At 42.2% G+C, this 15,576-nt stretch overlaps 1 protein-coding gene across 1 annotated transcript in view; it reads left to right on the top strand.

Moving 5' to 3' along the window:
* Nucleotides 1–3,212: 3,212 nt before the first annotated feature.
* Nucleotides 3,213–15,576, top strand: part of sdk1 (sidekick cell adhesion molecule 1) — a 143,999-nt gene continuing 131,635 nt past the window's right edge. Inside the window, exons 1-4 of the mRNA XM_022738073.1 lie at nt 3,213–3,282; nt 9,696–9,852; nt 13,181–13,287; nt 14,874–15,021. Coding sequence (XP_022593794.1) covers nt 3,213–3,282; nt 9,696–9,852; nt 13,181–13,287; nt 14,874–15,021 — 482 coding nt within the window. The remainder of the gene's footprint in view (nt 3,283–9,695; nt 9,853–13,180; nt 13,288–14,873; nt 15,022–15,576) is intronic.

The raw sequence follows: 15,576 nt of genomic DNA, 5'->3' as shown, positions 1-15,576 counted from the left end.
TCCCTGCCAGTCTCTTGTCTGCAATCTCCCATTCAAACCCATTCAAAATTCCACATAAACTTGTGGTGACGGAAAGGTAGACTGCGCCCGCTCCTCCCCCTGGTTATCCTTAAATTGGCACTAACCGCTCTGCCCCCTTCCCCTATCTCCCCTCCTCTCTTCTTCTTCCCTTTGTCCTTTGCACCACTACGGACACCCTCTGTTGCTGATTGGCTGGAGTAATGCTACGTGACTCAGTCCGAGCCACTTCGCTCATTTTCCATTTACAGAGCTATGGCTGTGTGGGAAACTGGATTTTTTCTTTCAGCGCACACACACAGAACAGACAGCTAGCGTACCATGAGGGGATATTCACTGAATCTGACAAAATACTCCACCTTTAACCACTCACACATGACCTCAGTGACTCCCACATGACACTTTGTGTGAATGTCTCATAGAGGTTTAAATGAGGCATGCATTTTAAGTTCATTAGTATAATAAATGTCAAATTATCATTTTAATTAATACTGCAAATATGACCTGATTAGTAAGTGGAGAAAGCTTTATTCACTTTGTGTTCTTGCCTGTCTTTCTATTTTAAATCTTTGGAGGCTTTTGTGAGCAGAGAGCTGGACACAGGCCGAGCCTCAGGATCTTTGAACTATTGCCTGAATAAAAAAAAATAAAAAAAAGTGCAGAGTGAAACGAAAAAGTGCTACTGCTGCTGCTGCTGCTTAGGATGCCACCCCTTCCATCCTCCCAACTCTCCTGCTCCCTGTGTGTTTCCCCTCCCTCACCCTTAACTTCTCACCTCCGCTTATTTGCTCAGATGACCTTCTCTCTCTCCCATGCCCCCCCCCCCCCTTTTACCTCTGCCTGGTCTAGCAGGCTGTCACGGTGATATCCCCGCTGCCGCGGTTTTGATCTCTGCCTTCAATAATGAATGAAAGGATACAATTCGTCAATCACTTCAAAACCACGAAGCCCACAATGCTCAAGGTCAGGACAGTGGCAGCTGTCAGAGGGGATGATGGCTTGCACAGACGGGTGTGTGGAAGGTGCCCCGGTACATGCACCACACGTACACGCAAAAGAGGGCGCCTGAGCTTGGGTAAAGGACAGGCAGGCAAAAATTAGACAAAACGGAGGCTGAGAAACAAAGGAGGCCCTCCCTTATGATCTGAGGTCCTCGACTGAAGAGGTTAGAAGTGATATAGATATTAAAACAACAGGACAATGAACTTAGTCTTAGCAGAAAGTGTGAGAGCCGGAGCAGTGAAGTGAGAGGCTAACAGAGAAAGAGGGGGAAGCAGGGCAATTGTGATATTTTCTCTGAAGTATGCTTCCTGAGGTCCATAAAGACTCACGTATTTGTGTGTGTGTATCTGTGTGTGATGAGTGTGTCGAGGAGATGGAGCCCTGGAGTCATGTTGTCAGACTATCACATGTATGAATTCAGTCTTGTTTGTGAAATCTCTCAATATCCGCGTGGATTTGTGTGTGTGTGCGTGTGTGTTTGTGAAGCCCAGTGGCTGAGATGCCAAAGTGGTGTGGTGATCGTGTCCAACATGTTCAGGAACAAATTGATATTGCCCCCAATCACCACTACATGATGGTACAAGTGGCATGCAGAACCACTCCACTGTGTCCTTTTCTATTGTCCTTTTCCGAATGTGTCTATGAATGCAACCCTGACTGAGTGGACTGATAAAGTGTGTGTGTGTAAATATAAGTTTCTTTCCTACAAACGGGGTGACTGTTTTTAATGAGGAGCTGTAACGAGGGGATGTAAAATCCTCAGGAAAAGGTAGAGAGAGAGGGGAGGGGAGTCTGGGGGATAAAAAGAAAGTGCAGAGAGTACAACAGAGGAATAATTATTGTCTGTATGTGTTTGCGTGTCATTCAAAAGTATCGGGGTGTTTTCACAGTCACTTGTGTGCACAACTTTCTTCAGAGAGAGAGAGAGAGGAGGCTGCCATATCAGCGGGGGGTATTTATTTCACTCCCTCCCTACTCTCCCATTCACCTCCTCTCTCCTCCTGTCTGCCTGTCTGCTCATCAGGAGATAGAAGCTGACAGTTGTTTGTGTGTGTGCGCGCTTCAGTGTGTGTGTGTCCTAGCAGATGTGCCCGGCGGCGTGGCCCACCTCTTAAATGTCACTGATCACAGTCTCTTCCACCTGATTACCGAGCCCCCTCCCCCAGTTCTCCCTCCACCACCCTGCATATCATCTCTCTGTCTCCCACTCCTCTTCTGCAGCCCTTCTAGCCCATTTATTACCCCTGTACCTCCCCCATCCATGGACCTGCACTCCCATGACCCCATGCATTCACAACATAATTCCACAAGACATGTAAGGTTGAGAGGGAACACACACACACACACACACACACACACACACACACATGCACACAAACATACACTAATGCTTGCAATAACAAAATTTGCTTTGCTGCTGCACTAAAGCAGGTTTTTGCACATAAAAATCTGTTAAAAATCTTGTTCAGTTAAAGCACAACATATTAAAGCTTGACATTTCAACTAGATGTCCACTACACAATATAGTATGGATGCACACACGCACAGACATAAACACACATAGTTAGACTGACATTATTAAATGCCAGAAGAAGAAGAAAGCAATAAACTGGCATTTTAAAACAACTGCTCAATGACACTTTTGGTTAACATCCCAGTTTTGCTTAGGTTAAGAGAATTACACACTGGCCCGTCAGTAAATGAGCACAGGTCAAATTGGCAAACGGCCAAAGTCAATATAATCAAGTATTAATTATGCACATTTGTTTCTTTTCACTTGCTACTGTACCTGAACCCAGAGTGTGAACCCAGACTGAAAAAGCTACGATTTGAACTCAACCTGTTTATCAAATGTGTTTCTTCTTGACAACCTTTCGTTGTAGAGGTTGTTTAAGAATCTACTATAACTCTCAGCACATTATGCTATCACTGTCTTTGACACAAAGCCACAAAGACACTCGCAAGCAAAGTCAAGCATGTTGACGTTGAACTCTGTGTTCAAGCCCAGACTGTTCGCCTCGGCTTTTATGTACCAGTACACGTTTGTGTGTGCATGAGTTTGTGTGTGCATGAGTTTGTGATGGCGTAGGCAACATGTCTCCTGGTCTGGCATCTGCCAATCAGCATGTCAGGATTAGTCATTCATCTGTCAGCTCTTCACAGACAGCTGTCAGTCAACGCTTGTGGAAACCATGATTGGAGCAGGCAAGGAAGGCGTTTTGGAGGAGGCAGCAGTGATTGGCGGTCAGAGCAGGAAGAGAGGTTAGCGCGGTGTTATCCGGTCTTTAGTGAGAGGCGCTTTGTTCTTGTTGGCAGTCTGACATTCAGTAGTCAATTAAAGCAGCTGCCAACTTGAAAAGCCACGAATTAAACTCCTGATCAAAGTTCCACACTCACATCCCGTCTGCCCCACCCACCGACCCGCTCCATCTAACAACGGGTGAAGTAGAGGATACATTTTGGTTTTTACTGCTGTTTTCTGCCTAGGAGCAGTACTTGTAGTCCAGCTCCCTGTGGACTTCCTTGTCTCACAGTTCAGCTGAGGCCTGTTGGGATCAGTGGCCGAGCTGCGGCCTTGTGGGTTTGCATCAGAGCCACTTTGATTTCATCATCAACGAGGCAGCACTTGTTTTTCTGCTTAACTGTCATCTTCTTTGGTCAGTAGATTGCTTCAGTTAGTTTTCTTTAATTGACGTGTTTGTGTGTGTGTGTGTGTGAGTGTGTGTGTGTGTGTGTGTGTGTGTGTGTGTGTGTGTGTGTGTGTGTGTGTGTCAAATAGACAGAGAGGGAGCTGGCTATCAGTTGTTTGTTCAGGGACACTCATTGGGATTATTGGGCTGATTTGGGAACCACCACTGATTTGACCAAGACAAACTGGTTCTGTCAGAGGATAGTCTGTCATAAAACACTATATGAACTCTGGAGCAGTTTTTGCCTGCTGTTTTCCTCCTGTTCGTACTTTAGAGATCCATTCCTATTGTGGTTCTGGTGTAAGACACAGACACACTTCCTTCCCTGTAAAAATACATTCCAAAGTTCAGCTGAAGTTAATACGAGGCTTCGACTGTGGCTATATTTTAAAATTAGTTTTTTTGTCAGTACCTCTTTATGTTACTACCCCTCAAGTGGGACTAAGCACGAAAACTGTAACTTTTATTTTACTAACCCAGAGTGCTGAAGCATTATATTAGCGCCAGAGAAACTTTGGAATATATACAGCACTATGTAAAGGTTTTAGGCACTTGAGTTTCAGTCTGTTACATGACTACAACCCTGAACATACAGCCAGCCATAAGTCTGGGATCACATGAAGAGACAGAAGAGATTGAGACAGACTAAATCCCCAGAAGAACTGTGCCAAAGTCTCCAGGATGCTTGGAACAACCTACCTGCCAAGTACCTGGAAAAACTGTGAGCAAGTGTATCTTGGAGAATTGGTGCTGAATACTGACTTTATTTAGGACTTTTTCTGTTTGTGGCACTCTGTACGAAGCTAATGGATAAACAAAAATGATTCACGGCAGTATTTTTGAGAGCATCCTCACTTAACATTTAGTGCCTGAAACATTTGTACAGTAGTGTATATGAAGGACTGTGAATTTTTATCCCCTATCACTTACACTGGAATTGCGTTAGAAAGGGATCCTTTAATGACCAGTATGAGAAGGAGACAGGAGGAATGATTACAACAAGCAAAAAAATGTTATGTATATATGTGTCAAAGATAAAATCTTCAATCAACAGTGTGTGGGGTTTAATGAGACGTATTGTTTGGCTTTTGATCCAGTTGCTGCCTGTTGTTTTCATTAAGATGATTTTCCACGTCTGGAATTGTTTAAAACTTTCAACATCACTTAACAGGAGAAAGGTGAGAATGATTTTAAGAGGAAGAAGAGTGAAATACCACATGCCATGAAACAGAATTATTTTATAATCCAGGTCATCAGCTTTCAGGTCAGAGCCAGAGCTCACCTGAAATTCACCTCACTCTCGTGAAGTTCACTCACCTCCAGCTCTCCCTGCAGGGTTCATAGTTCTTCTTGCCAATGTCTTTCAGTCCACCATTTCAGCCCAATATTGCATTTTTCCTAGTTCTTAGTCTTTTCTGTGCAAATTCCAGCATAAATCACCATGACAAACGGTTATTGATGGTTTTCTGTTTTGATCCGGGAACATTCCCATGTGGAATTTGAGGTTGCCTAATGAAGTGGCTCTAATACTCTAGCACTTATCCAGTTTTTTTTTTTTTTAATCCCTGTTCTTTCTCAGTAATGCCGTATGTCCTCTTCTCCTGTCCCAAAAACTATGTTTTCTACTCTGTATATCTATTCTGGTGCAAATAGTAATTCTTAGTTTTCTTAGGTTGCAGTAACCCTAGCTTTAAATCAACAGCATCAGTGACAGTTTTTAACAATTTTAGTATGTTTTCACCTGACCTGTGTGAACTCTTCGATTGTGAAGTAAAATCTCGTTTTTCAGCGCCTTCACTTTATATTGTTCAATTAATTTGCATTTTTTTTTTTTTTGTCACTTCTCATTTTCTGACTAGTAGCAACACGCCAAGAAAACTCAACTCATAATTCTTCCTTTCGGCTAACACATTGTCAGTCCAATTAAGTGTTTTTAAATGCCTGTTGAAACAAGCGCAGACAGACTTATTAGATTAAAAAGGAGTAGAACTCATTTGCACCCCATAATCAAATAGACTGCTGTTACCGCTGTAAAAAAACGCTTAGCCATGCAACTTTTGCTCGCTTATTCATAGAAAAATGACTTGTTATAAAAGAGACTGATGTAGTTATTTTCTCCCCTTCAACCTCATGCATCGAAAAAGGCAATATGAAGGGTGAATGTGTGTGTGTGTGGGAGAGAGTGAGACACAGAGACAGAGAGACAGGCTATCAGTAAATCAGTATTCATAGACTAGCGCCAGTTTTGCCAGGCCTGTCTCGCAGTAGGAGTTCAGCTCTATGAAGATAAAGTGATTTTTCTGGAGTGAGTGACCCTAATTCTGACCTGACACACACATATACACTCAAACTGTACACACACATACACACAGTCGTATCCAATAATTAAGCAGGCACTGCAGGAGTGAGAGCTCAACTTTAGTTTCATTCCAATACTCACTCTCTCTCAGTGTCTGAAATGCATTTACACAACAGGGTTTTCTACACACATATATATATATGTATATGTATATATGAATGCAAACTGTAGCATCTAAAGGGTTTTTTTACCACCAAATACTCACTGGACAAATTCAAAACTTCCGACACAGCAATCAACACCTTTACCCATGCTGTTGCCCCATGACCTCATGTTGAGCCAGGGGAAAATTTCACTCCTCACCACAACTGTTGCAGTAAGATTTAGGATTAATTTTAGGATGTTTAATGCAGCACAATGTAAGAATAATGATCTTTACTGGCCCATTTGTAAAGGACAAGTCATTTAGGGCCTAATTTCCACTCGCTGTAAAAGTGCAGAGAGACAGAGGAAGACGAAGAGGAGAGGAGAGAGAGGGCGGGATGATGGTGGACTGTCAGCCCCCCGGAGCAGTGACCCTGATCCTCTTCTCCTCCCGTCCTTTCATCCTGCTCTCCTCCCTCTCTCCTCTATCACAGCGCTCATCTCTCGGCAAATTGAATTCCTCCCCAGAATCTGCCTAAGCAGCTTCATAAGATCGACCTGAGAGCGGAGACGTGCACATGTTGCAGCAGGAAAAAGTGTGTATTTACGTGCGCACATGTGCACATCTGCCTCTTGACTCTTCCTTTACATTTAGAGGCCAATCTCTCTGTTAGGCAACAATCTTCCCAAAGGGACGAAAAAGAGGAGACCTTGAGCTGCCACAGACTTTGACAGAGACCGAGGGGCGAAGAGAAGGAGGGCAGAACGAAGCAAACAGACAGACAGGTGGCTGGACTGTTCAGCTTTTGAGAAAGAAAGACAGGTTAGGAAAACGGAAGACTGTGGGGGAGAGAGAGAGAGAGAGAGACACGTTGACACTGAGTGACAGAGAGACAGACAGCAAGGAAGAAAGAGACAGATGACATCAGTGAATGAAACATGCTGTTAGCTGACCTTGTTCCTCTCAGACGTGATGTTCTCTATCTCCATCTGTACCTCCTAATGGACTCTCTTTAAAGTGGAAGGAAGGGATTAAAGGGCCATAAGGAGTGGAGTCGGGGGGGGGGACAAAACATGCAGCCTTACACAATATGAAGTTTGAAGGAAGTGGTGCATAAGTGAAATGGTTAAAAGGAGATCAAGGCAGGTACAAAATGTCCACGTGTGTACGGTACGGACACCAGCATTTCTAATTGAGGGTCATATCTGGTAAGTTGTTCAGACTGGTTCTCTGCTGCTTTCTCTCTCTCTCTCTCACACACACACACACACACACACACACACACACAGGCAGGCAGAGGTGAGTTATAGTGCTGGTCAGCAGTATGACATTGGAGTCTGCATTGCCAGCCATCGTCTGTAGAAACGGAATATTCCAAATAAATCCTTATGCTCCCATGCACACTCTCTCTCTCTCTCTCTCTCTCTCTCGTCTCTCTCTCTCCTCTCTTGCTCTCTCTCTCTCTCTCTCTCTCTCTCACTCACTCTCTCTCACTCTCACTCACACACACACAGTTGCATATAAATCTATTGTAGATGGAACACTTCCCTCTTGTGCATGGAGCAGGCAGCTATCAATCTAGAAGAGAGCGGGAGAGGGTGAAACTGTGGAAAGTAGAGAACAAGAAGGGGAGAAAAAGGTGGCCCTGAGACATCCACAGGGACTAAGGAATAGGATAGGAAAGGGAGACAATGGAGACGAAGTAAAAGGGCTGGAGGGAAGACAGAACTGAAAAAGTTGAAACGGCAGGGAGGAGAGAAGATTAAGTTGACAGGAGAAGGAGAGAGAGAAAGAGAGAATGTAAAACTCTGCCTTAGAGTTATGGACCTGTCCATACATACTGTAGCAAGCAGATAAGCCTGCCCCCTTTAACCTAGTTTGTGTGTGTGTGTGTGTGTGTGTGTGTGTGTGTTTGTGTGTTTGTGTGCTTGCTAGCGTGCGTGCGTGCGTGCGTGCATGTATGTGTGTGTGTGTGTGTGTGTATGTAAATGGCTGATGGCTTGAATAAATCTCATTGTCTGCAACCCCCTCTCACCCTCACTCATACCATCACCTCCACCCTACACCCCATGGACAGATGCTGATCTTTGTTTGGTGTGTCCAGGCCCTCTATGGCTCTATGTTGTGTTGTGGTGAGCCAGGTCTGAACACCTGAGCCAAGAGTTAAAGACTGGATGCCATTGTTCAGACAGCAGCTGTAGCAGCTGCAGAGCCAGAATAAATGTACTGTGAGTGATAAGGCTTAATGTCCTGATAGAGGAAAGATGAGATTGCAGAATTGTAGATTACAGCTAAAGGTGTGTCAAACTTCAGTGAGCATCTTCTCCATCATCACGTCTGTAGTTTCTTCTTCTGTAGCTTCTGAACAATAGGATGTCCAAGCTCATGTCAAAACATCTGGATTAAAGGTGACTGTGAACTTGTGTTTAACCTTTGTCTTTATGCAAAGCATCATGTGCGACAGACATTGGCGTTTGCTGCACTTTAAGTGATGCCAGCAACACATTGCAGATGCTATGTGCACACAAAAGAAATAGTCGAGTTGCAGCGTGTCGTTCCGGTGAGAAAATGTAATAGAATTGCTCTTTTTCTGGACTGCTGCTGCACATCAATGCTGGAAAACAGGACGTGTTGAAGCAGTGATGCACATCGCCATGCGCGTGCTGCTGGTGCGTGGGCTTACATCAAAAGCAATAGGCATGAGTGTTTTGACATGCATCATATGCTGTATCTGTGCTCCTAAGGGTACACCTTCATTCTAAGGTATAATTTTAAACAGCAAAATAAATGATCACATTGTTTACCATCAAACATTGCATACCTAAGACAGTGATTTGCAGTTACTGTGGTTATGAGTGTCCATCTCTATTTCAAAATAAAAAAAAGGTGGAAGAATGATAACTCAGAACAGGAGGCGGAGGAAGAGGAGAAACTTCTCTTTATGTCTTTATGACCACAGTCTGCAGGAGGAGTAGTTGAAGAATGATTTAATAGACCCCACTAATGGAGTGAGGATCTCCAGATGGAGACCTGGTGAATCCTACAGATGTGTATCATTCAGATTTTGGTCCACACAGTCACATTGTCATCGTGTCTCTGGGTCCTGGCAACTACTGAAGTTATAAATGAGAGAGAGAGTTTAAGGTGAAAAGGTCAGAGTTTTGGCTGCAGAAGAAGAAATGCGTGTAAAGAAACACAGAACATACAGTAGCATTTCTTTTTATTGCTGCTTTGATACTAGATGTGAAATTAGTTTTCATATCTGCCTTGACATTTGTTAGATGGCACCTGCCAACATTATTATAGAATTTCCAGAGTCCAATTGAAACTGTATACAATAAAATGAAGATACATTGGTATGCCAGAGTTTTATTTATTTATTTGTTTATTTTGTAAAGAATAGAACATGAATTTAATGATTTTTTTATTGTGGTGGATGAATGCAGTTGTGCAATTTGCTAAGTTGTTCAAAAATGACTAATGCAGACTTTTTCAAATAACAAAAATAACATATTTTCCTTTCTATGTCTCTGTCTGTCAGAGGTGGCTCCTTACCTGCGCGGGGGTGGACCAGGGCAGCAGGTGATGTTGGAGGGAAACAGGCTGGTGCTGACCTGCCTGGCTGGAGGCAGCTGGCCTCTGCAGTACCGTTGGACTCTCAACAACAGCAACATCACCGACTGGACACCACAGTACAGGTCAGCTAGCACCGACTGGATGTGTCTGACTTTTTGTCATGCATCCCTCTGTTATCTCGAAGTGCATGTCTGTTCCTGTTTGTCTATCTGGCATCCTTTCTTCTGAGCCATTGCTGTAGCATGGAAAAACAGCTGCAGCATAGGAGCTGTGCCCATTAGTGATGCAGTGTGTTCAGAGAAGGTCAGAACATTTAGACAGTGGAACATGAAAATAATATGGTGGAAAGTGAACGGTGGAAAGTGAGATTTATAATTACATTAGCACTATAAATATGTATATAGTCCGGGGAAAGAAGAGCAGAAGCAATCAATATGTCTGAGCTTCTGTCTCCGCTTTCCTCTCTGTACCTCGCTGCTTCCCTTCCTCTGCCCCTCTCCTCCCGTCCGTGTGTGTTGGTTGGTAAGAGCTAAGCAATCCCTCTCGGCAAGACTGCAGCTGTGAAACAAAATTGTTTTTCACATCATTCAGAAATAGAGGGAATCTTGGGAGCGAATGTGCACTGAGGGAGGGAGAGGTTGAGCCAGCATTTTGTAGGCAGTCGTTGTTCGAGCCAGGAGGCGTTGTGTCGCTCTGGACTGCTCTCAGCGTTCTGGCTACTTTAGTTTGGTGAGGCCAGGGCTATGCTGAATTGGCAGACTCTGTGTGTGTGTGTGTGTGTGTGTGTGTGTGTGTGTGTATGTGTACGCATGTGTGTGTGAATGCTCGTGACCATCTGCAATTGTAGCCAGATTTTTGTGTTTTACTTGCATAACTTCCCCTTTCAATAATTTTCTTTACTGTTAGTTGATTGTAAGCAGAGTAACTACATAGAGCGGCTTGTCTGCTAATCGCAGGGTTGGTGGTTCAGCCCCTGCTCCTCCTGTTTGCATCAAAGTGTCCTTGAGCAAAACACTAAACCTCAGTTGGTCCTAACTGTTTAGCTGATGCCTTGAATAGTAACTCACGGCCACAGGTGTGTGAGAATGTAAATGTGACATACACTGGAAAGAAACTGAATAAAAGCGCTTTATAAATGTCCTCCATTCCATTCACACATATTCAAAAATTCTGGTCCACACAAAATCACACAAATTTCGTCTAATTCCACATCTTCTCTGTAGAATCGGATTTTATTTTATTTTTATTTACCTTTTATGTTATTTCATATACTGGACAATGAAAAGTTCAGTTGTACATTGCTGTAAGTACAAATCTTTAATGATTAGTTGATTAATCGATTACTCGATTGACAGAATTTTGTTGCTGTTATTTTAAATAATAATGCCAAGTATTTGCTGTACAGTCGTATATCTGCTAAACTGTGAGGATTTGATGCATTTCTTTGTCCCACATAAAGTGAATATTTTTGTGTTTCGGACTGTTGGTCAGTCAAAACAAGACATCTGAACACGTTACACTGGGCTGTTGAAAATTTTAACAGGGATTTTTCACTATTTCCTTTCATCTTATGGAAAATCAAGAAATTAATCAGATTAATTGCTAATGAAAATAACAGTTAGTTACAGCCCTGAGGATTTACATGAATGGAAACTTCAGCAAAGTTTCCTTCTTCAGCATCAGTTGAGCAGCAGCAGTCTAGTCACTAAGACAAGTTAAATTTAAGAAACACGACGGTAATATTTGCTTTGTTTTCAGGAACACTGTTGACAAGGCTGCTGAAGTATCTTCACCATTTATAGCTGACAAATAAAGTTATTTTACACAAAGAACACTTTCTCTAGTAAATCCCTTTGTTAATTAAATGCTACCTAAATCTAGCAACCTGCTCCACCTCCTTCCTTTTTCAATGCAAACACAACACATTGGTGGAAATAAAATACAACTCCTTTTTAATTCCTGGGAAATAGACAATGACTCGTTGGATACTTTGATCATATATCCACATTTTTTTAAGTCTAGGGCTGAAATATTAATCGAAATATTATCAAAATCGCAATTTGGCTAAGTGCAATATCCAAATTGCAGGAGCTGCTATTTGTTTGATAAAGGTAAAATGTGTCACAACAGACATAAAGGAACATATTTATTTGGTACAAGACCTGACAAAAATCACATCATCATCATTTCTATATTTTCTTTCAGTGCAAAATTGATCATTCCAACTGAAATTGTCACTCATATTGCAATCACAATATCTGCCAAAATGATCACAATATTTTAATAATAGTCTATTTCATTCTATTACATATGAAGCAGTACATTTATTGTGAAATGACGTTTTCCTCTGAAAGGACTAGATGTATTGTTGTGATGTGTGAACAGATTGATGCAAAAGGGAAGGGTTGGTGAATATGTGGTGAAGCTGTCGTACTGTAAAACCTGACTGAAGTTGTTCTTGTCTTGAATCACATAGGGAATTTGACTTCACACACGGGGCTGAGACTGTGTCAGAGAAATTGACTGAGAAATTATGGTATTGATTGGGACCTGTCAACACTGAACTTTGTGTTTAGTGAGACATAAAGGAAAAAAAAAACTTGTGGGGATTTCAAAAAATATAGTGACAGCCCCACCACACACACCTATTATAAAACGTAATGGAACACAGGCAGAGAGAGAGAGAGATGCAGTGTCCAATATCAAAATCTGTTTCAGGATGAGAGCGTCTGTGTAATGTGTCATTCCTGATTCAAATGGAATTGCGTGTTTGAGTCTTTGATGTATGTGTGTGTGTGTATTAGAGTGTGGGTTTGTGTATGTTGGCAGCATGCACTGACAGCCTGGGAGTTAAATACTTGGCTGTCCTGGTATTCATAATGAGCCCCAAAGCGATGTCCAGTTTTACTGTGTCTATCCGGTTTGTGTGTAATATCTGTGTGTGTGTGTGTGAGTGAGTGTGTGTGCGTTTGTGTGTTTGCCTAGCGTGGCACCAACCTAGATCCTATGCCAAGCTTCCCATTAGTGAAGCACAGTCCATTAAAGCCCCATTAACAACCCCTCTTAGAACAAAAAAAAAAACATGCACACAGTCAAAAACATTCTCATACACAGCACACACACACACACACACACACACACACACACACACACACACACACACACACACACATATACTGTACACATGCCCCTCTCCGCCTTACCTTCTGTTATTGAGGAACTTTGACAACCTGAGGCTGAATCCATTCTCAGATCAAGGTCATGAAAGGGAATTGCACAAGAGAGCATACATATGGACAAGCAGACCTGCACTTTCTTTCCTTTCTGTCTTGCTGGTCTCCAAACATCACTCCCATGCCCCCTACCCCATTTTTATTGGGTTTATTTACAGCTCTGAGATAAAACGCACCTTCATGACTGTCCTCTCTCTATGTGTCCGTCCATCTCTAGGTTGTCTGTCCCGTCTCTGAAGAGGACTGATGCTGGCCTGTATCAGTGCATGGTGAGGAACAGGATGGGAGCAGTAATACACAGGAGAACAGAGGTGCAAGTGGCCTGTGAGTACACATCAACACACACACACACACACACACACTGGTAAAAAGTGTACACACCATTATAATAAGACCAGTACATGAGCTGTTTTAATGACTAAGGGTGCTGTCTATGAGGAAAACTTAACCATGGGCACACTAACAAGCAGCTTCTCCTTTGAAGTCAAGCAAAAATCACAATCAGTCATCCCTTTTTTTAGTCAAAAATAGTGTCAAAATTCATTTGGTAATATTTTATTATTATTAAAAGGAGGGGAAAGAAAGGGTCTTCACAATGAATTAGAAATTCTCCTTTCAGATCACGAGTCGCGTGGCATTTTACGAGTCACATGCCCCCCTGGTTTTTGTGTCAAGCGGCACGGCAAAACAAATATATTTACAAATTCACATTTCCCTGGAAAAATTCTAAGTTGACTTACAAATGATGATGTACAAGTTGCAAATTAGTGGCACAGATACTGATACAGATTTACAAATACTGAACACATCATCTGAGCTGTTGACCAAGCCAATTTGACAGTGCAGACATTAGAGGGAAAAGAGACGTGGAGGAAGCTATCTCAGCTTATTGAGAGCAGAAATCCTGACACCATCTCCGGTCCAATGCTCTAGCCACTAGCTTCTGTAACTGTGCAATCTCTAATTCGGTATTCCTTCCATCTCTCTTCCATGTTCCTGGGGTTTACTTTCCATAATCTAAGGCATAAAAGAAACTACAGCTCCCATGAAAGTGTGTGGATAAAGCAGTGTGGATACTTTAGATTATTGTAACTTTAGCTTTTTTTCATGTCTTTAAGATCCACCGGTGCTTTTCTTAAGTCATGTTTCCAGGTAATCCCATCTCTTTGTCCGGCTGCGAAGCTGTGACATTTAGTCTGCAAAGGGTCTCGGACTGATGGAAAATTGTGTCTAATAAAAGCTGAAAAAAAGAAAAAGAATAGTCATATTATAAAAACTAAAATATTAGATTGTCTTTAAAAATATCTAAGCATATGAAGTGAGCCACACAACTTGTTGAGAAAGGCTCTGTTCCAAAGCTGTATCTTTGGCTAAAAGCGCTGTTACAAATGTCAGTGCGACCTTGAACTGGGGCGTCTCGCTTCTGGAACAGACGCTGGAAGTTAAGGTTGTTACACCATTCACTTTTATTAAACCTTGTCTGTCCAAGTATAAACTGCTCCACAAAAGAGGAATGGTTTGCAGACAGTTATGAGGAGTCGATGGTCTTTTGATGTCTTTTGAATAAATAGTTTGAACTTATTGTATCCGTTAGCGACCAAGCTTTTCCTCTCTTCAATAAAAGTCATAATTGAATGGAATGATATTCAATCTTGAGAATAAATTGCCAGCTGACAGTGAACGGCAGAGTGAGGAGAAAATACATAGATGCTCAGAGAACCTCTCTTACAGAGTACAGCTGGCATTCTCTTGCCTGGCTAGCGCGTTAGCATTTAGTTTTAGTCATCTACAGTATTAGTATTATTACCAACAAACCAACCAACCAGCAAGTTTAATGCTGCTTTTTTTTAGCTAAATGTAACTTTCGGCATTCATACTCACGCTCTTTTTTTCCTCTCCCTCTTCCCCAGTTTTGGGGAACTTTTCCACCGAGGAGCAGAGAAAGACTGTGACTCAGGGCCGAGCAGCCATCATCAGCCCGCCTCCTCTCGCTTCTTCCCCCCGACCCTTAGTCACATGGTTCAAAGACGGACAGAAGATCATCCCCAACAACCGAATGTAGGTGTCTCTTTCATTCTCTGTTCCTGTCTCTCTCCAGCACACGCTCACATGTATATAGGGACTTCTGCAGCAGGAACAAAGCGTGTGTAAAAAATTAAAAAAAAACCACAGATTGAGATAAAATTTAATTTTACCGTTCTTATCCCTCAGTGGTTTATTAATTAACGTGCTCTAGAAGCACAAAAGTTCTTTTTAATCCTTGCACACCAATTGTTATGAATAATAAGCCACTTAGATAACTGACCCTTTTCATTAGACATCTGTAAAATAGACTTAGAACATTATCGAGACAAGATAAAACGGATTTTTCAATGAATCACACCTGCAAGGTTATTAAGTAATTTTAGGTGTACGAGAAATGTTCTTTATGTTAATTGTTCAGCAGAGATATGAGAGTCCCTGGATGTGTTGTGTAAGCTGTATTTCACAGCCTTTTGTTTAATGCTGTTGTCTGGCTCCTTTTGAAATGCCTGTAATTTGCATATTATTCCTTAGCTGCTACAGCTTTCCTGTCAGTATTGTTATTTAGAAAAATGTTCAAACTGTGTATTA

This window comes from Seriola dumerili, unplaced genomic scaffold (genome assembly GCF_002260705.1).
Source record: "Seriola dumerili isolate Sdu_G_001 unplaced genomic scaffold, Sdu_1.0 BDQW01000035.1, whole genome shotgun sequence".
Taxonomy (NCBI): domain Eukaryota; kingdom Metazoa; phylum Chordata; class Actinopteri; order Carangiformes; family Carangidae; genus Seriola; species Seriola dumerili.
This window is presented reverse-complemented; position numbering and strand designations above follow the sequence as displayed.